Source organism: Myxine glutinosa, chromosome 2, assembly GCF_964187855.1.
Source record: "Myxine glutinosa chromosome 2, kmMyxGlut1.1, whole genome shotgun sequence".
Lineage (NCBI taxonomy): Eukaryota > Metazoa > Chordata > Myxini > Myxiniformes > Myxinidae > Myxine > Myxine glutinosa.
Genome location: NC_136262.1, coordinates 224,784,881 through 224,811,277, shown reverse-complemented (window position 1 = coordinate 224,811,277; position 26,397 = coordinate 224,784,881). Strand labels below are relative to the sequence as shown.

The 26,397-nt window shown below is 43.3% G+C and overlaps 1 protein-coding gene across 4 annotated transcripts in view; it reads left to right on the top strand.

Annotated features, from left to right (window-relative positions):
- Positions 1-4,675, top strand: part of FAM193A (family with sequence similarity 193 member A) — an 85,891-nt gene extending 81,216 nt beyond the window's left edge. For all 4 annotated transcript variants that reach the window (XM_078772310.1, XM_078772309.1, XM_078772311.1 and 1 more), the window contains one exon: positions 3,861-4,675. In XM_078772310.1, the coding sequence (XP_078628436.1) occupies positions 3,861-3,954 (94 nt within the window). In that variant the 3' untranslated portion in view covers positions 3,955-4,675. The remainder of the gene's footprint in view (positions 1-3,860) is intronic.
- Positions 4,676-26,397: the final 21,722 nt, after the last annotated feature.

Genomic DNA, 26,397 nt, shown 5'->3' with positions numbered 1-26,397 from the left:
AGCTGCTGTAGGAAAGTGATGGTGTCACCAGCTGTATGCGGGGGTGCACCATCCTGCATAAACCAGGTCATGCTGAGCTGGTTTGGGGTGATCTTTTGGGCTAGATCATTATGGAACTTCTGGAGCACGGCCCGGTAGCGCTCGATAGTCACCATCTTGCTGTTGTCATTCTCAAACCAGTAAGGGCTTAGCATTCCCCATCTGGCATTGAAGGTGCAAAAGCATGTGACCTTAGGCCCTTTCAGATACCTCTCAGTGATCTCAGGTGGTTCTGCCCCCCAGAAAATGTTGTTGTGGTTGTTGATTTAGTCTCATACCACAGAGCCACCACTTTTGTCTTCTGCTCCACTGTCAATGGCATAATTGAGCTACGGAGCTAGAAATCCCAGGGAACAAATATCACGATAACACCGCCAAACCCTGAAAAGGAAAACGGTATCGGTCAAAAAACAAAGAAATGGCAGGAAGTCAAAGTTGTATCAATCTTTATGAAACACCCTGAACATATATAAATACAGATGGATTAACCTGCAAGAAAGCACCGACTGTACCTCATAAATAAGACAAGATGTTTCGGAAAAACAAAGAAATACATCCTCTCTCCTGGACATGCTCCTTCTCATCTCAGGGTCATGCTTAATAGATATAATTCAATAATCATTATTATGCATTCAAATTATTAACGAATGGAAATATCTCCAAGAAATATCTGATCACAATTGAGGATGCGTATTATCCATGAGAACTAAAGTGAAAGTTCTATTTCTCCAGATTTTTCACAATGACGCAAGACCAACCTTCGTTGCTGGGTGCCACCATCTTAAAAATACAGTGCATTGTGGGATATCTTGTACAACATTGAACGTGTATTTTTTGTTCTGAATAACAATTATTTTGAAATATAATAGATATATATTCCCTTTTTTAAGGCCATTTCCCCTGCTAGAGGAGTGGGGGTTAGCCTTGCTGGCCCCATGACAATCATCATGGTTCCCTTTTTGAAGCAATGTTTTTATGGCCGGATGCCCTTCCTGACGCCAACCCTTTAGTCGCCTCTTACGACACGCAGGGATACGGTCGGTGTACCTATCCTAAACCGGGGCACACACCGGCAGTAACAATTATTTTGAATGAAGAATTTAAATTGTTTGGTTATAATACATGAGTTTGGTTTTAAAACCTTTAATCCAAACTTTTAAAAATCTACACCACCATTGCAGCAAAATAAGCTTGGGGATTAACACTTGCATTGTAGCACAACACAGTGCTTCAGAATTACCGTAACCTAAGGACTTGATAAAGACTTGAGAGATAATTCTTCTTCTTTCAGAGGCAGCCTGTAGCTGGTGGTTGCATCTTTGGGTGAGGATGCGGCTATGCCACTGATGCAATGCTCTCGCTAGGTCAGGACAATCATTTGTAATGTGTTCATGCTGCCCATGAAAAGTCGCGAAAAGTTCAAGAAGGACAACACAGGATATTTAATGTCCATCGACTAATGCCTTAATATCCATCCGAGGGACAGCATCACAATGATGAATCACTCTGTCTGTGAAACACCAGGATGACAGTTGATAGCGGAGCTGAGATTCAAACCCAGACTAGATAGCTTCGAGGCTAGTGTGCGTACCTCTAGGCCTAGGCTATCCTGTCGGCCCTTGAGAGTTACTTCTTCTTTCTTTTGTATGATATTGTAGACGATTATAATGGAAGATCTTGTAATGAGAGCCATTTGATTGCAGCTTCAGTGGCACTGTGTCGTCTGTCTGCAAAGGACGACCCACTGAATCTCCTCTGCACACAGCCCTGTACGACATGCAGGACTGTTTGATCTTGATGGCCACATGTACACACTGTGTTGGCTCTGTTTGCTTCTAATTTTACATATGATGAGTGGTCCTTGCACGTATGGTTCGCGGTCAGTTAATACCACTCCAGTGGCGTCTGTCGATCAAAGCCAGGGGGCTCCTTCATGGGATCTTGAATTAGGTGGCTATGTCGAACTGATTCCTTTTCCCATTGCTGCTGCCACAACTCCTTGTCGTTACTATTGGCCATGCAGGCCCCCTAATTCAATCAAAGTATTTGAGGGGTTAGTAGCTCTTTGTGGATTGGCAGATCAGCATTGCATTGTATCTGAAGCTACACTCGGGATGTTCGTACTTGCCTGTGCATGTCGAGGAGTGCGATGTTAGTCGGCACAGAGAGCCACGCTACAGGGGTCGACTTCAGTGTGCCAGATACCATCCTCATTGCAGAGTTCACGATCATGTGGAGGTGATTAGTGTGACTGCTCGCAGCCCAGACAGGTGCACAGCATTCTGCAGTGGGATACACTCGAGCGAGGGTAGAAATGCGAAGGCTGCGTGTGCCAGCTATCCCAGCTTGTGTCGGCAAGCCTATGTATGAGGTTCAGTCTCGTCTTCGTTTTTTCTCAAACCCTTTTCAGATGTTCCCTGCATGTCAGGCTGCGATCCAGAGTGATTCCAAGATATTTGTGGTGTGGTTCATTCTTGGCTGACTTACCACAGAAGGAGACATCTAGTTTGGCATGAGCCAAATTATTGCTCAGATGGAAAGCGAGCGTTGTTAGGTGTTGTCAGTAGGTGCTGCTAGGTACATTCAACATTCACACCGTTCGCCATATTGTGTTTCATACAACATATAAGTCATCCGTTATGCCAAATTCAACACCATCTTGAGTCTAAAAGCAGTGTTTTGCCGATCTGTGGAGGGAGTCATAATGGCCGTCTCCATAGATCAGCTAAACACTACTTTTGAGTAAACTATATTTCCAGTCCTGAGCTGGAGTTAATTTTTCGGGTGTGGGGTGTACATATAAACTGGTATTTTCTTGAATATTTTATCTGAAAAGTTCCCTGCATATTATACACTAGTGATTACGGGACATAATGTACTGTTTCCAAAATAGAAGGAAACTAGAATGGCTCTCAGTAGAGCGCATACCTCCACCAGGCTGAACAGTTTATGTTTTGTATCCCACTGAAAGGCCGGATCTGGATTTGGACCTGAACCAAAACCTAATCGGCTTGTTCTTGTCACCTAACCAAGTTGTCCACCAAGTTTTGTTCAAGTCCGTCCACAACTTTTTGAGATATCGTGCTATGTATCAGTTTTAATCCTATCTCTCAATGGTGAAGAATCCATTAAAAATTAAATAATTCTCGTATGCGAATCCACATTCAGATCTTCACCAAAATCTAATCGAATCGTCCTTGTCAGATGCACAACCTCTCCACCAAGTTTCGTCCAGATCCGTCAATAAGTTTTTGAGATATCCTGCTACGTGTCGTTTTTGGCCCCAACTCCCAATGGTGAAGAATCCCTTAAAATTAAATAATTCTCGTATGCGAATCCACATTCAGATCTTCACCAAAATCTAATCGAATCGTCCTTGTCAGATGCACAACCTCTCCACCAAGTTTCGTCCAAATCCGTCAATAAGGTTTTGAGATATCCTGCTATGTATCATTTTTGGCCCGATCTCCCAATGCTGAAGAATCACTTTTAAAATTTCTAGTAGCCGGATCCGAATCCGGATCATCACCAAAATCTAATAATTCTATCGTTGTCACAAACGCTACATCTTTGCCAAATTTTATCCGAATCCGTCCACAAATCTTTAAGATATTTTGTTCACAGACAGACAGGGGTGAAAACATAAGCTCCATCCACCTTCGGTGGCGGAGGTAAAGATTGTGCCATTGACAAGCTGGCGGGTTAATTATATGATGAGAGACCAGTTCATATTCATCCTGATATATCAGGGAATATAGCTTTGATATGTTTGCACTTATTTACCTTGTGGTTATTTTCATCTTTTGTATCGGATTTTCTAGGTTCTGCCTCGATTCAGCTCGCCAGAACCGACAGAAGCTGACGGTGAACTGGGCCAATTTCAACCTGAAGAAGTCTGGCTTCGCTGCTCATTAAGCCGGCTGTGCCCGCTTGATCGTTTGATGTGGCTGTCGGAGATGAGAGGCTCCTTATGCTTCCCCCGACTTCTCCATGAACCTCTAAACACGTGTTTCCATTAGAGCTCGCCGCCGCAGCGAGTGTCTGTCTCATGACGCATCGACACCGGTTGTACAGCACGTTCCCGTCACCACAACGTCGGCTCCTCCAGCTGCTGTGAAGTCAATTGGCTCTTGTCTATGCACATTTGGCCCCTATGCAGCACACCCGGTGCACTATGCTTGTGAGTTGCTTACAAACATCGCTGCCCCTCCCCCCATCCAATAAAGCAGCTCGTCCATGCTGGCGTTTACGTGGCAGGTGCGTATTGCTCACCTGCTTCGTAGGTGTCTGTACCTTTCCTGGGCTTATTGTGAAAACGCCGTGTTGTTATTATAATTATAATTTTTGTTTTTTTTGTTTTTTTTCAAACGTCTGCACGTACTGGACGTGACTGCCAGTCGGTGTTCCGTAACGCCCTCCGCCAATTTTGCAAAGTGCAGTCAGGCTGGGGGGTGGGATGGTATAGGAGGCAAGGGGGGGGGGGGGGGGGGGTTGGTTGTTGGTGACATAATTGTACGTACAAAGAAGACAACGCAAACATGAGCTACAGTAGTGTTTTACGGCGGATTGTTTAAAAAGTTAATACAAAACAAAATGATCCATATAGTGCATTATTAAATACTTCTTTTTTACAATTTCCCTTTGCCTTCTTTTGGAGTTTTAAACCATACTATGTACACGTTACGTTTTCACAGAGCAAGTTCGGTTTGAGTTTTGCTTTTTACGAGTCGTGTGAGGACGGAGAAGAAAGAGCGAGCACTTGGTGACTCGAATCGGGTAAATGGGTAAACGGACCGACGATAAATTGACCCAAACTGCATTTGAGGTATTTATATCGGAGGGCATGTGGAATATTTTTTTATACAAAATGTCAGCAATAAATGGTATGTTGAAATGGTTAAAAACGTGTTCGAAAAATGTTCTGCAAATGGTGGTATCTTTTGCTTGAAGGAGCCTGGTGTTGGCTTAGCGGTTAGGGTGCCGGCTTGGGATCCGAGGATCCTGGGTTCGAATCCCGGTCGATTGCTGAATTAACGCCAGGGGGGTTGACTCAGCCTGTCATCCTTCCGAGGTCGGCTAATTGAGTACCAGCTTGCTGGGATGAATGATCACGGTGTGTACCCCGGTTTAGAATAGGTACACCGTATCCCTGCGCATCGTAAGAGGCGACCAAGGGTTGGCGTCAGGAAGGGCATCCGGCCATAAAAACATTGCCTCAAACAGGGAACCATGATTGTCATGGGGCCCGCAAGGCTAACCCCCGCTCTAGCGGGGAAAATGGCCTTAAAACAACCATTCATATTTTTCATTCTTTTGCTTGAAGGGTAATCTCGACACGATAAAAATGGTAGACTACAACAAGAGGAAAAAAAAAGAACCACCTTTGGAGGCCATTTTCCCCTGCAAAGCAGGGGTTGGCCTTTTTCGGGCACCGTGGTCCCCTTTTTGAAACAATGTTTTACGGCCGGATGCCCTTCCTGCCACCAATCCTGTTAGTCGACTCTTGCGACACACAGGGAATTACCAGTGAACTGGTACTCCATTTGCCGACCTCGGAAGGATGACAGGCTGAGTCAACCCCCCTGGCGTTAATTCAGCGATCGACTGGGATTGGACTACAGGACAGGACCAGACTACAACAAGAGGGAATCGAGTTATCTTCTTCTTTAACAGCCAGAATTATTCTCATATTCTTGTGGGTTGGTTGGAGGAAAGGTTGGCCCAAGTTTTTCCATGACAGTTCCACAAACTGGCTGGCAGGGCAGGTTAGGTTTGGGTTAGGGCACTCAACCAAGGTTAGGGCAGGAATTGATCATTTGTTCAGAGTGATGGTGATAGCTCTACTACTCTTCGCGAAGGAGACTGTGGGATTTGTAACTTTCACCAACTAATGGCAGTAGATAGGACGCATGTTTAACGTCCATCCAAGGGATGACGCACACATTGATGAATCGTCCTCTCTGTGAAACACCAGCGTGACAGTTTAGAGTTGGGCCGAGATTCAAACCCAGGCTAGACATCTTAGAGGTGAGTGTGCATACCTCTAGGCCATCCCAGTGCCAGCCCTGTTGGACAAAGGAATTAATTAAGGAACATAAGAGATGATGGGAGGAAATAGTAACCTGCAAGTCAGAAGTTTAGGTGAGGGAGAGTCTGTGAGTGTGAAAATGATGTGGGCTTGAATCCCTGGAGGAAATAATGGGACAGCACAACCTCTGGAAAGTGATCCTACAGAATGTGTGTATCCTGGAGTTGTTGGGAAGGGCCAAAGGACTGAGAGAGACCAGAGGAGAGGCGGTTAAAAAAAAAAGAGGCCACCGACTTCCCCTTGTTGTAGACCATGGGTCTGTAGCCTTTTTTGTTGCCTCGAGTTTGAGTTCCGTAGTCCTCATATGGGGGAAGTACCTTGAACCATGCTAAATATGTTGCAGATGTGTACCTGAAGCAAAAACGGAATGTTCCCAAGTCTGAAAATTGAGTGCTTCAGAGAAATGGCCAAAAACAAAGAAAAACACAAAACATGAAAATTGTTGCTATGGACTTTCTCTTCCTTAGCAACAGTGATGTATGTTAAGCATGGACCATATATGAATTGGTAAAACGAAGTATCACTGAGAATACCTGAGGTCTGGAAGCATCATATGGTGGAGTTATGCACTTCTATGGTACATTTGGAATTGTCAGTTTTAACCATATTGCTAAAATCATCAACATAATTCATTGTTCACAGTAAGAGTTGTTCTGTTGAAATGGTCAAAAAGTTCCTTAAAATTTATTTTTCTGATCTGAGGTTTTGTGAGAGGTTCATTATAATTTATGTATGGATCGTCATCAGAATCTAGGGTATCTGTTTCCTCAGCCCTAGTAGTCTATAGGCTTATGTAACATTTATTGGGGTAGATTCTTGGCACTCATGTCTAAACACATCTAGAAACTTCACTGATTAAGAAAAAAAAGGTGCCAGTTTTGCCATTAACATTTAGGGCCTCCATTTTGAATTTCAAAATGGCCACCACCGAAACTCAATTTCTTTTAAAATATTTGCCAATTAACTATACTATTCATTCAAATGTCATACAATATTTATTCCATTTTATCTAAACTCATATATAGGGGTCAACAATTCATTGGAAACAAAATGAGAGCACTAGAAATACTCTAAATTAGCAAAAATCAAAGATGGCCACCAAATTTCAGACTTTTTTTTTTTTACGTAAAATGCCATAACGTTTGAACCAATGGACATGGGAAGATGTTTTTGGTGTCTAACCATATGTTTTGGCATATGAGGATTCCAATAATAAGAACATATTTATGATTCGAACACTCTTCACCAATCCTCCAAAACATTTAATAGAAATAATGTAGAACATGTAATTCAATATAAATTTATTTGGGTGGTTATAGAACTTAAAGATGGATAAATTTTTTTAAAGGTACAACATGTATGAATCAGGAGTGTCAACGTTACGGATTAAATGTTCCTAATTGTCATTGTTTCAATCATCTTCTAGATCTTCGCCAATCATTGGTGGTGTGATGTTTGTACATATGTCTCCTTCCCCACCACATTTGCAAAGTTCGGTGCAGACCACATTGTTCCTCTGCATGAGCATCTTCTCGAACACTTTGATTTCTCACAGTTACACCTGACGAGCTGCAACACTGAGAAAGAACCGTCAGTAGCTTTTTGTCTAGGTTTTGCCACCCCAAGGTCAGAGGGTCAAGACAAGTTGGGTTCAACACCATATCCTGGCGCCAGATATTAGCCTGCACATGGGCATGGCGTATATGTTCAATCCATGCTCCCTGAGTCCATGGCAGTTTGTCAACTGCTTCATCTTTGAGTTGCTTGAACAAAAACCATCTGAGCATCTTTGCTTGCCCAATGTGGACTCTACGTGGACAGAAAAGAGAGCAAAGAAACTCTTCACAGCCACATAGAACTTCTGCGTACGGTTCATCTCCTTCGCCAAGACCAGCTAGTGCTATCAGAATTGCGGGGCTTGCCGTCAGGAAAGTTGCAAAGCATCCCTTCTTTTCCTTTCCATGGATATGTCCTGTCGTATCACAGCATGCCAGTTGATCAAAGCTGCTGATTTCTCCGGGCCAAGCTTGTCATATATAGGCTGTAGGAAGACGTTGCGTTGTCTTTCGCTTGTGCCCATGATTAGCGCAGAATGGTTGCCAAGTCGTGGTGTTCTTCGTAGAGCCAAAAGTAGCACATCTGTGTCTTGTGAATATATGTGGACATTCATCCCGTTTCTCGCAACTTCTACTGCATGATAAATCATAAGAGTGTCCGTCTCTTCCTGTGTGCTGACACCAGTCATTGTTTCACATTCATAATTCGTCAAGACCTCTTGCCGTGTTGCAGTCATAACCTTGACAGTACTGTAGCGGATGAGCTGATGGGAAAGGTAGAGAGTTAGCGAATCCTTTGTGTGCTGCTGCTGGCGAGAAACATATTTTTGTCTTTAATGCCTGTTGAGTCTTGAACGATGTAGGATTTAGTTCCCTTCACCTTGCCTTTCTGCTGCTCTCTCGTCTGTTCCTTCATTGATGCTTTCTTCTTGTAGTTATCAAATATAACTCGCAATTGACAATATCCTCGAGCCTTTGAGTCGATGAGTGTGACGAATGATGTTGCAAGCTCTTTGCAAGTCCTGAAATTCTTGACTGCCATCAACTCCTGTACCACTCCCATTCCATCAACTACAAGACATGTCTCCAATCCCTCTTCAAACTCGGTAGGCTGTGCAGAAGCTTGAGCTGTGTCGTTGGCCACCAGATCTTCCAGAAGCTTACATAAGTTACAGGGTGCTAACATAAGTTACATAAGTTACAGGGAATAAGTTACAGGGTGCTAACACTGCCTTCAGCTGTGCAATGGAGCGTTCTTGGCAAGCATTTTTTGACTGAGAGAGTTGATGATGCTGTGCTCTTGTCTGTAGTGGGATGAATAGATCCATCCGGTGCCATGAGGAATTTGTTGGTGTAGGCAAGCTCATGCATCCCAATCACTTCTTCCAAATTGACACTCTCTCGAGATGACCGGGCAATAACCAGCAGTCTGGAAAAGAGTAATGTGGTTGCCTTCAAGGTCCTCAGACCCTATGACCCTATGTTCAATTTAATGTCTTTTGCAGCAGACGTCCATGTCTTCTGCTTGACTTTGGTCATCTTGTCCCACAAATTGCCTACTCCCGGTGATGCGGTCCTCTACAAACGTTTTGTAAGCTTCCATACCAGTCTCCTCTGTTGTTAGGATACTTTGTTGAACTTCTTCAGGGATGATCTCCTTTGACATGAGTTTGAACATGCAGCCTTTAGAGTCTGAGTTCTCGCTACCAGCCTCCATTTGGAATAAGTTACAGGGTGCTAACACTGCCTTCAGCTGTGCAATGGAGCGTTCTTGGCGAGCATTTTTTGACTGAGAGAGTTGATGATGCTGTTTTGGTGCAGTTGTGCTAGTAGTAGCTACAAGTCGTTCTGTCTCATCAGCAAGTCGTGCCAGCTCAGGAGCAGTGAGACAAAACTTCAAGAGTGTTGTTGGATATGTTGTTAATCCAGAGATCCCTCCGTGGCCTTTCGTTGATTTGTTAAGGTGTTCCATCGCCTAATCAACACCAATTCGTGTGAATGGAATATGGTTGCTGGTATTCACTGCAAACTCACCATTGATGAAGCTCTGCCATAGTTCTGGATCAGAAGTTTTTATGGCATCCATGCATGCGATGAACTCTGGAATGTCTTGAGCGTAATCTAGTCTGGAATACGCAAAGAAGTTCTTGCAAAGATGCTCCAGTGAAGCCAAGTAGAGGTGCCAGTTACCTTCCCGTATTGCCCTCTGGAACTGTAACAGTGTCATTACCTGCCGCATGTACATCCTTGTACATGTACATCCAGCCCATTTAAACATTGGGTCTGTCTTATGACTAGCGTCAAACTCTCGTAGCTGTTTCTCAAGATTCAAGGATTCTATCTCCATTAAGAATGCCTTGTGTGCTTCTGCAACGCCTGTCTTATCCCTGCATGCTTCAGTCAGCTGCTTTATGCTGGCAACCAAGGTGTCATGTACAACGGGGTGATCCTCAAGGAATTTCTCCAATCAGAGATCGAACAGTGCCTGAGGAGTTCACTGGTGAGCTTCGATCGCTCTGTTGTAATGATTGCCATTTAAAATCCGTAATACAGTCACGCTACTGTACAGATCTGCTTCTTGTCATGCGTCGTCAAGACCGCTGCCTTCGACTGTCCATCCCAAGCACCTAAGTGAACAGATCACTGTGTGGAATGCTCCTGGGCTGAACACGACACTGGGGTGGTCCAAAAATTTGAAGATTGGATTTTCATATCTCCACAAGCCTACCCCTATTACTATTGAAGAAAGTAGTTTGTGGTGAAAACTTGAGCTTGATTGGACAATATTTAGAGGTTGCTCAAAATGTTGACAACTTTTAATGAACAATAAGATACAGAATTTTTAGCATCATACATCAATTCATAGATAATTATCTATTTTCAATTACTCAAATTATTTATTCTTGTTGGCTTGCACTTGTCTTCAATGGTATGACCAAGAGATTGTGCAAAAGCACTGGCCACAAACATAGCATGCCGATCTGAGAGATTTACTCTGTCCAGAGTTGCCACCATTGCTGGAGTGATCACCTTGATGGGAGCCTTTTTCGCCTGTTTGGCAGAAGATGGACTTTGGAGTTTGAATTCATTGTCCCCTGAATCGGAGCTTTCAATCTCAGACTCATCATCATCATCAACCACAGCCGATGTTGATGGAACAGATTGCATTGCTGTTAGAGTCTCGGCAGCATGTTTCCTCTTTCTTTTATCGTCATTCTCAAGCCTGATACGCTTTCTGTTCCCCTTCACTGCCAAAGTGTTGTCCACACATCCCATACGTGAACTTGAGGGATCCTCACGCTGCATGATAAGGAAGGCTTTGTCTTCTTCATTCGTCATTTTCTCAAGCGCATCATTTGGTGAGATATCGAAGAGGGATTGAAGATCATCTTTGAACATCTGCTCCTTCACTCTATAGTTTTCGAATGTCTTGGTTCTATTTTTCTTTACCAGTTTGTCAGCATCATACAACTTCAAAAGTTGGCGCTCACAGGAATCTACTCTCTGCACTGGAATTCGTGCTTTCTCCCAGTATGCACACACAGCTTGTACACTAAGTTTGGCACTTTCACGAACTGTATGGTGATCTTGTATGTGATGGTACACCATTTTCTGCAATGTGTGTCCTTTGTTTGGTAGTCCCCCACATATTATTTCCTTTTCAGACTTGCCCAGCAACCAAACTGTGGAAGAGCTGCGAGTTTCTGCCATCTGAAAAAAACAAGATAAATTTAAAATGTTATTTTTTGAGCAACCTCTAAATAAGTTCCAATTGAGCTCATATTTGGTTCATATGATCTTTATAAACAAAGGAACATGGGCAGCTTTGTGGAGCATGGATTTCTAATAGTATTAAATATTACATGCAGTCATGTTAAAAAGTAAGTACACCCCATGTAATGTTTTGACTTTTTCAACATATTTCAACATGCAGCTATTTGATCTTCATTTCAACAATATTGATAGATAAAGGTGATATAATATAACAAATATGAAACATTTACATTTTGTAGTCCATTTTATAATTTAAATAAACATAAATGCAAATTTCGCATGTGGAAAAAGTAATTACACCCTTGGCTCTAATAGGTGGTATTGCCCACTTTGGCAGAAACAACCTCAAGTAGGCGTTTCTTATAACTGTCTACCAGTCTCTGACATCGACTGGGAGAAATTTTTGCCCACTCCTCCATGCAGAATTCTTTCAGCTGAGCGATGTTTGCCGGGTTTCTTGCATGCACAGCCCGTTTCAAATCCCCTCACAACATCTCGAAGGGATTTAGATCCGGGCTTTGACTTGGCCATTCCAGAACCCTCCATTTCTTTCTTTTCAGCCATTCCTTGGTGGATTTACTGGTATGTTTAGGGTCATTGTCATGTTGCAAGGTCCACCTACGATTGAGCTTCAACTTTCCGACAGATGGCCTCACATTATCCTCAAGCACCCTCTGGTACAATGAAGAATTTAGAGTGGATTCTATGATGGTGAGCTGCCCAGGCCCTGATGCAGCAAAGCTGCCCCAAACCATAATATTTCCACCACCATGCTTTACAGTTGATATCAGGTTCTTGTGGTCAAATGCTGTCGTTGATTTTCGCCAAACATGTCTTCTGGTACAGTGGCCAAATAGCTCTACCTTTGACTCATCTGTCCAGAGCACATTGTTCCAGAAGTGCTCGTCTTTGCCTAGGTGTTCATTGGCAAACTTTAGTGTTGCCCTGATGTTCTTTCTGGACAGCAAAGGTTTCCTCCTGGCACACCTCCCATGTAGATCTAATTTGTGCAGCCTCTTTCTAATGGTAGACTCATGCACTTTGACATCAACAGTGGCAAGAGCTACCTGTAGGTCCCGTGATGACATTCTGGGGTTCTTAGAGACTTCTTTCAGCATCTTGCGGTCTGCTCTCAGGCTGAACTTGCTGGGGCGGCCTGGCCTGAACAAGTTGGCAGTTGTTTGGAATCTTCTCCACTTGTAGATGATCTTCCGGACAGTCGAATGATTGATTTCAAATTGTTTGGAGATCTTTTTAAATCCCTTCCCAGACTCGTAGGCATCTTTAACCTTCTTTCTGAAGGCCTCAGAGAGCTCTTTTGATCTAGGCATGGTAACGCCACACACTTCAACAACAAAGAGCAAACCAAACTAAATGTCTGAGGTTTAAATAAGACAGGTTCCTCCAAGATCCTTTCTGACGATGTTCTAATCACTTGCACCTGAGCTGGTGCACCTGATTCTAATTTTAGGTATTTGAAGTAGTGATAAATGTAGGGGTGTACTTACTTTTTCCACATGCGAAATTTGCATTTATGTTTATTTAAATTATACAATGGACTACAAAATGTAAATGTTTCATGATATTTGTTATATTATATCACCTTTATCTGTCAATATTGTTGAAATGAAGATCAAATAGCTGTATGTTGAAATATGTTGAAAAAGTCAAAACTTTACATGGGGTGTACTTACTTTTTCACGTGACTGTATATCTGTGGACCACCCAACTGAACATCCACTTGTTCTTGAACTGTGGATGTAGATACTCAAGTTTCACAACTCTCTTGTATAAGTCCATATCTAAAGTCACAACGAGAGTACTGTTTGCTCCAGACACAACTGCATTCTATTTAGTCAGCTGAACCAAGGCAGTAACTAATGTGGGCCATTCAGTAGCAGCAGCATTGATGATAGGCAGACTGAACGTCTTGTCAATTACTGGTAAGTCATTTTGATCATCTGGGGTGTGTACGAGCGAGTTATAAGCTGACCACAAATGCACTTGTTGCTTTTCCATGCTTTGATTGGCTTCCACTCCCTCATGTTCTTCGGTGGTTTCTGCTGATTCATCAGGCTGTGATGTACTTGACTCAGATAAATCTGGAGCTTCAGTCAACACCAGGCGAACTGTCATCCAAGCAAGGTCATTGACTTGTGAAGAATCGTATAGCTCGTCATATACAGACACGTGAAAAAGTAAGTACACCCCATGTAAAGTTTTGACTTTTTCAACATATTTCAACATGCAGCTATTTGATCTTCATTTCAACAATATTGACAGATAAAGGTGATATAATATAACAAATATCATGAAACATTTACATTTTGTAGTCCATTGTATAATTTAAATAAACATAAATGCAAATTTCGCATGTGGAAAAAGTAAGTACACCCCTACATTTATCACTACTTCAAATACCTAAAATTAGAATCAGGTGCACCAGCTCAGGTGCAAGTGATTAGAACATCGTCAGAAAGGATCTTGGAGGAACCTGTCTTATTTAAACCTCAGACATTTAGTTTGGTTTGCTCTTTCTTGTTGAAGTGTGCGGCATCACCATGCCTAGATCAAAAGAGCTCTCTGAGACCTTCAGAAAAAAGGTTAAAGATGCCTACGAGTCTGGGAAGGGATTTAAAAAGATCTCCAAACAATTTGAAATCAATCATTCGACTGTCCGGAAGATCATCTACAAGTGGAGAAGATTCCAAACAACTGCCAACTTGTTCAGGCCAGGCCGCCCCAGCAAGTTCAGCCCGAGAGCAGACCGCAAGATGCTGAAAGAAGTCTCTAAGAAGCCCAGAATGTCATCACGGGACCTACAGGTAGCTCTTGCCACTGTTGATGTCAAAGTGCATGAGTCTACCATTAAAAAGAGGCTGCACAAATTTGTTCTACATGGGAGGTGTGCCAGGAGGAAACCTTTGCTGTCCAGAAAGAACATCAGGGCAACACTAAAGTTTGCCAATGAACACCAAGGCAAAGACCAGCACTTCTGGAACAATGTGCTCTGGACAGATGAGTCAAAGGTAGAGCTATTTGGCCACAGTACCAGAAGACATGTTTGGCCAAAACCAAAGACAGCATTTGACCACAAGAACCTGATACCAACTGTAAAGCATGGTGGTGGAAATGTTATGGTTTGGGGCAGCTTTGCTGCATCAGGGCCTGGGCAGCTCACCATCATAGAAGCCATTATGAATTCTTCATTGTACCAGAGGGTGCTTGAGGATAATGTGAGGCCATCTGTCGGAAAGTTGAAGCTCAACCGAAGGTGGACCTTGCAACATGACAATGACCCTAAACATACCAGTAAATCCACCAAGGAATGGCTGAAAAGAAAGAAATGGAGGGATCTGGAATGGCCAAGTCAAAGCCTGGATCTAAATCCCATCGAGATGTTGTGGGGGGGATTTGAAACGAGCTGTGCATGCAAGAAACCCCTCAAATATCGCACAGCTGAAAGAATTCTGCATGGAGGAGTGGGCAAAAATTTCTCCCAGTCGATGTCAGAGACTGGTAGACAGTTATAAGAAACGTCTACTTGAGGTTGTTTCTGCCAAAGGGGGCAATACCACCTCTTAGAGCCAAGGGTGTACTTACTTTTTCCACATGCGAAATTTGCATTTATGTTTATTTAAATTATACAATGGACTACAAAATGTAAATGTTTCATGATATTTGTTATATTATATCACCTTTATCTATCAATATTGTTGAAATGAAGATCAAATAGCTGTATGTTGAAATATGTTGAAAAAGTCAAAACTTTACACGGGGTGTACTTACTTTTTCACGTGACTGCACACCCATCTTGTAGCTGGCATACTGTAGACTTGCCTGTGGTTTCGGACTGCCTTCGATAGCACAAGGGAGTAACTGGATAACTATTTGTGGGACATTCCTTAGAGTTTCTGATACAGGCTGTTGGCTACTGAGCTGAAGTTGGTTAACTATCGTTTCACCATCGCCTGATGACTGATACACTCCAACGGCCATGCCATGGAAACTGTGTTTCCCATCTAGAGTGTCAACTTTCTTGTCAATGTTATCCTTTGATGCTCGTCTGGTCTTGTTTTTCAGAAGACCTGGTGGAACATAAACACCATACTACTCTCCCATGTCGCATACAGAAATGGCAATGCTGTTACATATCTTCTGTACACTGTCATATGTAACTGCTACACCTGCATTGTTCAGCAGCGTAATTGCCTTTTGATTGTGGAAACTGAACATGTATCACAATGAGAGTCCTACTGAGTGAGGGCTGTCAAAGATGCACCGAAATTCAGATGTAGTTGATTTTGGTGTTCGAGACATTTGTCGCTTTGTCTTGCATGATTGCACTATGGAATGTGAAAGAATGTGCCATGTGTTGTTAAGCTCTTTGGCACGTGTGTCTGTTGTTGCAGCTTGAGCTCCTTGTACTATCCACCTCATCATATTGACTAGTTCTGCAGGTACACACTGTTCTTCGCAATCTGTCAATGAGCCGCTAAAGGTCCATGGGTTAGATTTATGGGATTGCAAGATAGATTGCCTGATCAGTTTTGAGCAACGAAAGATGGCCTTCATGTCTCGTCTGACATCACGTTCCTCCACAGCAGTATCTATTGCTGACTGAACAGTTTCCTTAGAATAAATGACTGCAGGTTTTCTTCCTTTTGCTTCCGTAATTGTGAAGTTCGATATTTGTTGTTCTATTTTGGTGAGGAGCACTGCACGTGTAATCTGTTGGTTTGGAATGCCATGATCGCACATCATACGGTTGTATCGTGTTGCTACTTCACTCAAGGTATTAGGATGCTTCCTTGATCGAGAGCAGTGGTTCCCAACCTTTTCTATGCCCCACACCCCTAGGAAATATTTGATTAATGTTCGCACCCCCTACAAAAGTAATATCACATTTGAAGATGAAGAAGTCAAATTTTTGAACCACAAATTGAACCACATACAATACTGCGGGTGAACAAATTGAACTAAAAAATAAGATTTTAACTCAGTGCATGAAATGCAAATATAAATTGAGCAATTAGATTCTAATTTATTCAGAAAAAAAATGAAACAGTAAAATCAATCCCAATTAACCACATACAATACTGCGGGGGAAACAAATTGAACTAAAAAATAAGATTTTAACTCGGTGCATGAAATGCAAATATAAATTGAGCAATTAGATTCTAATTTATTCAGAAAAATAATGAAACAGTAAAATCAATCCCAATTGTGAACATAAAATTCAATGACTTCTATATTTTTGAAACACAAATTGAACCACATACAACACTGCGGGGGAAACAAATTGAACTAAAAAATAAGATTTTAACTCGGTGCATGAAATGCAAATATAAATTGAGCAATTAGATTCTAATTTATTCAGAAAAAAATGAAACAGTAAAATCAATCCCAATTGTGAACATAAAATTCAATGACTTCTTTGTTTTTGAACCACAAATTGAACCACATACAATACTGTGGGGGAAACAAATTGAACTAAAAAATAAGATTTTAACTCGGTGCATGAAATGCAAATATAAATTGAGCAATTACATTCTAATTTATTCAGAAAAAAAATGAAACAGTAAAATCAATCCCAATTGTGAACATAAAATTCAATGACTTCTATATTTTTGAACCACAAATTGAACCACATACAACACTGCGGGGGAAACGAATTGAACTAAAAAATAAGATTTTAACTCGGTGCATGAAATGCAAATATAAATTCAGCAATTAGATTCTAATTTATTCAGAAAAAAAATGAAAGTAAAATCAATCCCAATTGTGAACATAAAATTCAATGACTACTATATTTTTGAACCACAAATTGAACCACATACAACACTGCGGGGGAAACGAATTGAACTAAAAAAATAAGATTTTAACTCAGTGCATGAAATGTAAATATAAATTGAGCAATTAGATTCGAATTTATTCAGAAAATAAATGAAACAGTAAAATCAATCCCAATTGTGAACATAAAATTCAATGACTTCTTTGTTCCTGCTTCTCTTTCATGATTTTGTCAAAACGTGGAACTTTCTTGCTGACTGCGATCCGCAGGGCTGCCTGTGGATTCAGGCGATTCCTAGATTTTGTCTTGATTGACAAAAGAGAACTGAATCCAGATTCACACAAGTATGTCGTTGCAAATGGAATGAGGACACGGAGTGCTTTTCCACCAAGTCTTGCGAACATATCCAGTGCTGCACACCAAAACTCCTCCAAAGTCTTGCTTTCAAATTGCATATCAAGAGCTCGATTTGTCTGCAAATCAATAAGATCTTCCTTCAGTTCTTCATCATTTGACATTTTCTCCATATTGTAGGAATATGGATTCATGATCCATTCTTCTGAAATCTTCAGGTCTCCAGCAGCAAAATATCCATCAAACGATTCTGACAGCATTTCCAAAAGAGCCACAATTTTTTTTGTTTGTTTTTTGTATACTGAATCGAGGCTCGTGAAAGAGCTAACATTTATTTCACAAACAAATCAACCAAACAAACAAAATATACAAAAAGAGGGAGTGGAAGACAAGATGGGGAGAGAAAGGGAAGCACACAACCACAACATTTGAGAGCAGGGAGAAGTGTGGGAGGGAGAGGGCTTGGGGGCAGGAGGCGTGGGAAGGGGAAGGGGGGAATTTCTTCATGCACAGTATGAGTTATGGATACAGCATCATCAACCATCTTTTCAAGTGAAGGAAGATAGAGAGATTGCCTCTTTCCATCCTTTGACGCCAAAGACGTAACTTTTCTTTGAAGGCATTCAACTTTTCACAAGCCTTCACTGTGTTTATCCCTTTTCCTTGAAGAGAAACACTCAGGTCATTCATACGAGTGAAAATGTCAGCTAAGTAAGCCAGCATTTGGGCGAATTGCTATGATTCCAATGCCCCAACCAGATCACATTCACGCTCTTCCAGAAAAACTTTGATTTCTTCCGGCAGTTCAAAGAAGCGGGTTAAAGCTTGTCCTCGTGACAACCAATGGACTTCTGTGTGGAAAAGCAAAACTGAATGCTCACTTCCCAGATCTTCACAAAATGATTTGAAGATGCGATGGTTCAAAGCTCGCCCCCTGATCCAGTTGATGATCTTCACACAAGTATCAAGGACTTTCTTCAAATTTGGAGGCAATGTTTTTGATGCCAAAGCATGCCGATGAAGAAAACAATGGGTAACTTGCAAGTCTGGAATCTCCTTTTTCATCAATGCAGAAAAGCCAGATTTATTTCCAAGCATTGCAGGTGCCCCGTCAGTGCACACAGAACCAATGACTTTGATATCTAAATCGTGTTTGGCAAAGAAGTCTATCACCAGCTGCATCACATCCTTTGTAGTTGTGCTTGTTTTCAAATCTTCACAAAACAGGAAATCTTCCTTCACAGAACCATCATTGACATACCTCACTAATGTGATGAGTTGACAACAACTGGAGACATCAGTTGACTCATCCAACTGAATAGAGATTTTAAGAGGACTAGCTCTGATATCTGAGATGACTTGGTCCGAAATATCTTCACTCAAATCACTAATTCGGTTGTGAATGACATTATTTGATAGGGGCACCTGTTCAAATTTTTTTCTTGCTTCTTTGCCCAGGATAGTTGTTGCCATTTCCAGTGCACATGGCTTGATGAGATCTTCTGCAATTGTATGGGGCTTCTTGGATTTGGCCACTGCATATGCCACTTGGTATGTAGCAAGAAGCAGTTTCGTTCAACAGAAACGAAACCCAACTTTGGAAGAGTTCCTACAGAATCAAAACGAGCTCTTTTGATTTTCAATGACCCAACATCATGTCCTTCAACATCAGCCCCGCCAGGCTTGTTCTTGAAGTGCTCTTGAAGCTTGGATGGTTTCAGATTTGAGTTAGAAAACACAACGCTACAAAGAGTGCACTGGGGTTTTTGCAAGCCATCATTTCCCGTTATACAAGTGAAACCAAAGCGCACATAGTCATCATTCCATTTCCTTCTTTTTGACGATGAAGGGTTAATCTGCAAAACAGAAAGAGAAAAGTATGAGCTAATATGAGAAAAAATATATAAATATGTAAAAAGTATACAATGGTGTATACAGGTTACAACAAGTTGCTACACGATAAAAGTTTGTGCTGAAAAAAGACAAAAGAATGAATAAAGTATACGGAGTGGAACATGTTTGACTTGGTTTGAGACGTTGTTTGCAGTGGCGTGCGGTGATTTTTCGTCATGGGGAAGCAATTTAAGCTACACATAAAAAATTATATAAATACACTAGACGACCCGTGAACCCGTTGGGTTCCCGTTGTGACAGCCGTTGATGAAAAAAAAATTAATGTTTTTTGAAATATTATTGAGTGGTCAAACTTTAATTTGAAGAAAATTTGAGCATTCATCTCATGAGTCACCGCTCAACAAAGCACGCGTTTAATGACAACATGCTTGGTTGATCTCCCATCCTTTTTTTTTCTTTTTCCTTTTTCTTGTAGTGTTAAAGATGGGAGGGGAAGAGAGAGAAAGAAAGAAAGGAAAAAAAAGAAGAAAAAAAAGACTTACAAGTTTTATGTCATGTTCAAAAGGCACACTGGCAGATGGCTGAGTGATGACTCGTGACACGACGACAAGGACACAAGCCACTCTTTGTCGCACCCCCAGATATTCCATCTCGCACCCCCTGGGGGTGCGGGCACCCCAGGTTGGTAACCCCTAATCTAGAGAGTCCTGCAATTCGGCACTGAACTCGATCTCTGCAGAAATAAATTCCACTGTATTTTCTGCCTCAGCTGATGGTTCTCTGTTGCTGATTCTTTCTTTGGCTTGTCACCCTCGCCAGAGGAGAGGGTATTGCATTTGAGTCCGTTTGTTTGTCTGTCTGTTTGTCCGCACAGAATAAATATGATTTTCTCTGCAACCGTTGATCCGATTGACAGGAAATTTTCACCACAGGTGCAACTACACCTGTAAAATTTTGTAATGATAATTATGACGTCATAGGTCACGTGGTTCGGCCGTCATCTTGGAAAAAAACAAAAAACTTTGCACCTCTATATCTCGGAAAGCGCTGAATAGAAAAAAATTGAGACATGGCTCATTGTAAAGAACTCTCCATGGGGAATAAAATATGTTAATGATGATGTCATAGGTGCCTCTATTATGACGTCATAATTTGACAAGTACAAAACTTCATCCAATCAAGATGAAATTTCTTGAGCATAATCTAGGAATAAATTAGTGCAGAATTTTTTTTAATGATGACGTCATCGGTCACGTGGTTCTGTCGCCATATTTGTTTTAACACAAAAGCCTTAAAAACCACTGAAAATACATCCTGGCGAGGGTTTGCAATCTCTGATTGCTCTTTCTTGTTTGTACTTGCGTTAGTTAGTGGTATGGCAACTTTTGTGATATTTAATATCTCTTGAAATAAAGTCGCCACCAGTTATGAGGTTTGCTAGGTTCACTGTCCACTGTTCATTCCCGCTAACATCAACTATGTCTTGCATTGACACTCCAACATTGTAACTTCGACAAGTAACAAGGCGTTCTGTCTTACCACCACAAATCTTCTCGATTTGACAGTAGAAACAGTGTTTGTTTTCGAATGGAGGATAACGAGATCTTGTTAGTGTGCTGCTAGATGCAGAGCTTGCCTGGTTTTGGGTGTTGGATGTTTGGGACGCGTGAGGACGACCGCCAACTTTTCTGTATGACAATACACTTGACTCTTGGGATGAAATCGCTTTGTCGTATCTAGCTTTGTCTCTCTCAATGTGTTGTTTGTGTGTTGCTTTACCGTGACATGATTTGTGCCACACTGCATGTTGGTTGTTCAGTTCTCCTCCAGATATGCCACTCAGTTGTTGATGCAAACGAACAGACTCGGGGTTTTGGTATTGAGCTCTATTGTTTATACAGTTCACCAATGGTTGGTATGATTCCAATTCTGGTTGTCGCAGATGCTCCAGCTGATGAACACCTTTAATCTTCGTGAACTTGTCTCCTTGACCAAGCAGAGTCGAAAGTTGATGGAAGATTCAGTTGCACGCTTCTTCCGTGGTGGATCTTCACTGGACGCCATGGTTAACCTGGAATAAAAAGCATAAGTTAGAACAACAAGTTGCCATAAATCTCAATGCCATTCACCAAATGAAAAAACAAGTTTGCTTCATGAAAGACCAAATTAGTAAAACGAATAAAATGCCACACACATTTCAAATACGTGTTTAAAATAATGTTGAATACCAAAAAATTATACAGATCGGCTAAAAGAGGGTGGCCATTTTGAAATTCAAAATGGAGCCCTAAATGGTAATGGGAAAACTGGCACCCATTTTTTTCCTAATCGGTGATGTTTCTAGATGTGTTTAAACATGAATGGCAAAAATCCACCCAAAATTGTGCTTTTTTTTTTTTTTTTTTTTTTTTTACATAAGCCCACTGACTACAGAGGACAAGACAAGAGCACCTTCCTTGCGCATACTTGGTTTTCTTTGCGTGAACAATGTCCAAGTTGCATTACACTTGCTGGTGCTGGAGGAAGTGTCATCCAGCCTGGGACAAGTACACAAGTTTCAAATTTCCACCCACAGTCCCATTCGGACGAATTGTAAGACACTCACGTCCAAGTCCAACAAATCGTGTTACGTCATCAGTGATCTTTTTTTTGTTTTGTTTTTGTTTTGTATACTGAATCGAGGCTCGTGAAAGAGCTAACATTTATTTCACAAACAAATCAACCAGACAAACAAAACATACAAAAAGAGGGAGCGGAAGACAAGATGGGGAGAGGAGGGGAAGCACACAAACACAACATCTGAGAGCAGGGAGAAGCGCGGGAGGGAGAGGGCCTGGGGGGAGGAGGCGTGGGAAGGGGGGGGGGGGGGGAGAGGTGTAAGACACAAGGGGACCCAAGGACTTCCAGGACAGAAGTTGGTATTTCAAAAAAGTGTAGGATTTGGGGTGAAATTAGCGGGGGTAGAAAAGATCAAGGTTTTGGATGGGGGAAGATAAGAGATGGTGGTGAACAGCTGTTTTAAAGACCTGGAGGGTGGAGTGGGATTGAAGAGAGTGAGGGAGTTTGTTCCAGAGGCGGGAGAAAAGAGGAGTGAAGGTGAGCAGAGAGTCTTGATTTTGGCAGTTTAACCATAAGAGGGTTGCAGGCAGATCTTGTGCGACCTGTAGGAATATTTGGGGGACAGAGCCCAGAGAGAGCTGGGGGAGCAAGGCCGGAGAGGAGTCGGTAGAAGACAGAAAGACCACCTACCTGCCTGCGGTGAGTGAGTGAGAGGCCCTTGGAGATAGCTTCATCGTGGGAGATTCCTGATCCTGAAAGCTTTGGTTTCAACAGCGTGAAGACGAGCTAGGTGTGAGGCAGGAGCACCAGCCCAGAGGGGAGAGCAGTATTCCATTGAGCTGCGGATGAAAGCCTTGTATGTGGTGAGGAGCTCAGGTGTGCTAAGGAAGGACTTCACACGACGGAGGATGCCCAGTCGGCGACTGGCTTTAGAGGCCAGATTTGAAATGTGGTTTTCCCAGGAAAGATCATGGCAGATAGTGAGACCCAAAAGCTTGAGTGACAGAACTTCTTGGAGAGGATTATTCAGAAAGTGGATGGAAGGGTTGTCCAGTCGGTCTTTTCGGAGAGACATCGTAAGAGTGTGAGATTTGTCAGGATTGAAAGACATGTTCCACTTGTTTGCCCAGTCTGTGATTTTGTCCAGGTCTGCAGAGAGTGAGGAGGCTGCAGACTGCCGATCTGAGGGATGAGGAATGGAGCGGCAGAGAGTGGAGTCATCAGCAAAGAGATAGAGAGGATTTTCAAGAGAGTCGGAGAGATCATTGATGAAGACCAGAAAAAGCACAGGGCCCAGGACACTGCCTTGGGGAACTCCAGCCTGAACGGGAAGAGCAGATGAGAGAAACCCATTCAGGGCCACACGTTGACTGCGACTAGAGAGGAGGTCCGCCAGCCAATCTTTGCAGATTGGCACCATCTTTCATTGAGACACTGGAGAAGATTTCCCCTGAAGTCACCGCAAGGGAGAGATTTTGTCCACTGCATTGAAATTTTCTTGTCAGGAGAGACGATTTTAGTGATTTACATTCATCCGATACTTGATCTGGTATCCATCTGGAACAAAGTGCATCACTCTTGACTTGTTGAGCTTCACTTGTCTCACAAGAAGCTTAAGCCTGGTGTTGGCTTAACGGTTAAGGTGACTAGATCTAAGGATCCTGAGTTTGAGGCACGTGTCGTGCTGTTTAAATAACATCAGGTGGGTTGACTCAGCCTGTCATCCTCCCGAGGTTGGCAAAATCAGTGCCAGCTGGTAACAGGGGGCACTGCATCAGCAGCACAGCCACGCTTCTAGAAAATGATGCAGCCTTAGGCTGCATACGAAATAATGATGATTAATGGTGATGTGTGTCGTGAAAATCAAGCTCAGACACGACTTGACCTCTGGGTAGGTTTTAATATCATTTAGATCTGCAGTACATCCTGTAAAAATACATGCATGCAACAGGCATTAAATCAGAGTATTTCAAGAGCAGCAATGGAAGTTTCAATATAACAATGGTTAGCGCAGCGCATCGTCAGCGCAGCATTTGGGGGCGTACATACCATTCAACTACTGGATAATGTCACAGTGAGTTCCGCTGAAGTGTCCGCACGCCCCGGTTGTCCCGGGTCTTATAGACGGCCCCTTCCGTAGCGAGCACCCCTGGGTTCACCTTGGTATAATTTCACTACATTCTCCCCGCCGTTAGAACTATACTACCGCTCGGCAGTTTGCAAGCAAGCATCAGCAATAAACCAAAGGGTCACGTCAATCCACGTCAGTCGGTCCACCCGTAGCGGTCGGGGCGGCGAACCTCCCTGCCAGTTCGTGTTCGGAATCTACCGGGCACGGCGTCCCCTAGCCCGGAGTCCCCCGCGTCGGAATAGCCGCCGGAGGTTGGAGTCGGAGGGGGCGCCCCTGCGCCTTCGGGCACGGGAGCGGGGGACGACGGGAGTAACAGTGGTAGTTCCATAGGGGAAGCTTCGATAGAGTCCATAGACTCGTAGACGGGTTCGTCGATATCCCTGTCGTCGTCCCCACATGGGGCGAGATGGCGTACGGAGACAGTAGACTCGCGGCCATCCGCCGTTAACACGCGGGCATGCTCGGGATTAGCCTGGAGGACCTGCACCTTGTCAACAAGGGGGTCGTACTTGCTAGTGCGAACCGCTCGTTTGAGATAGGCGGGCCCCGGTTCAGCGAGCCAGCTGGGTAAAGATTGGATACTGCCGGAGCTTCTAGGGTGGTGGAACAGTCGTTCGTGAGGAGTCTGGTTGGTGGCAGTACATAGGAGAGTCCGGATCGAGTTTAGAGCGGCAGGCAGCGACCACGCCCATTTATCGAGGCCTCGGCCGAGGGTCCGAAGGTGACATGTCGCCTCTCGGGCTGGGCATTCAGAGCGAGGATGCTGCCGATTTCCACAAAAATAACATTTTGCATACCGGGCAGGCTGTGGCCTGGCAGCGGCGGCAGCAGTGAGGCAGGAAGCGGAGTCCGCTTCCGGAGCACCCAGAGACTCGGCCGTCGTGGGGGTCGGGTCCTCCTCCATATCCTCGGCGGTAGCCCTCTCAGGTCGCGCGAGTTGCGAGGTCCCCGCCACGACTCGTGGGTGATCATATGCGGTCAATTGTTCTCGGGCATCGGTGTATACGCGTGCCAGCCGTAGTGCTTCTGTAAATGTCAGCTCCGCGACCTCCAAGAGACGGAGCCGCAAGACTCCAGAACTAATTCCGGAGATGAATGAATCTCGGAGCAAATCGTCCTGCACTTGCTCGTAGGTCCGGACGTCCTGCACGCAGTCTGCCAATAAGTAGCGCAGCTCCTGCACGAAGCGATCGATCGATTCAGACGGTTGCTGTCTCCGCTGAGAGAGTTGATGCCGCCCGTGCACAGCGCTCCGTGTTTTTACGTAGAGGCGCTTCAGCTCGGCTAGGGCCGTAGCGTACGTCCCAAATCGAGAAATGTACTTGAAAACAGTGTGATGGACCTTGGACTGTAACACGGACAGCTTTATCGCAGCGGTTGGCTCTGTCTCGTGAGCCGCAAAGTAATTCTGCAGCGTGTTGAGCCAATGAGCAAACTCCGATGCAGATCCCTCAGCTTGAGGGTCGGCTCCGAGAATCGGTACCACGATCATCTTGTGGTCATCCATTCGGCGATCTAAATGATATTAAATGTCGTGAACATCAAGCTCAGACACGACTTGACCTCTGGGTAGGTTTTACTATCATTTAGATCTGCAGTACATCCTGTAAAAATACATGCATGCAACAGGCATTAAATCAGAGTATTTCAAGAGCAGCAATGGAAGTTTCAATATAACAATGGTTAGCGCAGCGCATCGTCAGCGCAGCATTTGGGGGCATACATACCATTCAACTACTGGATAATGTCACAGTGAGTTCCGCTGAAGTGTCCGCACGCCCCGGTTGTCCCGGGTCTTATAGACGGCCCCTTCCGTAGCGAGCACCCCTGGGTTCACCTTGGTATAATTTCACTACATTGTGTACTAGCTTGAACAATCTACCGATATAATTGGACAACAATAGCGAGAAATACCGCAAGATAATGTCTCGTCGGAGGTTTTTGATCGATTTTCATGTGACAAGGTTTCTGTCGGCGCTCTGGTGTAAATTCATCAGGAAAACATTATTATTCCTCTTTTCTCCCGCCTCTGGAGCAAGCTCCCTCACTCTCTTCAATCCAAATCCTCCCTCCAGGTCTTCAAAACAGCTGTTCACCAACATCTCTTATCTTCCCCCATCCAAAACCTTGATCTTGTCTACCCCCGCTAATTTCACCCCAAATCCTACACTTTTTTGAAATACCAACTTCTTTCCTGGAAGTCCTTGGTGTCCTTGTGTTTTATACTTCTCCCACCCTCCTCCCCCTT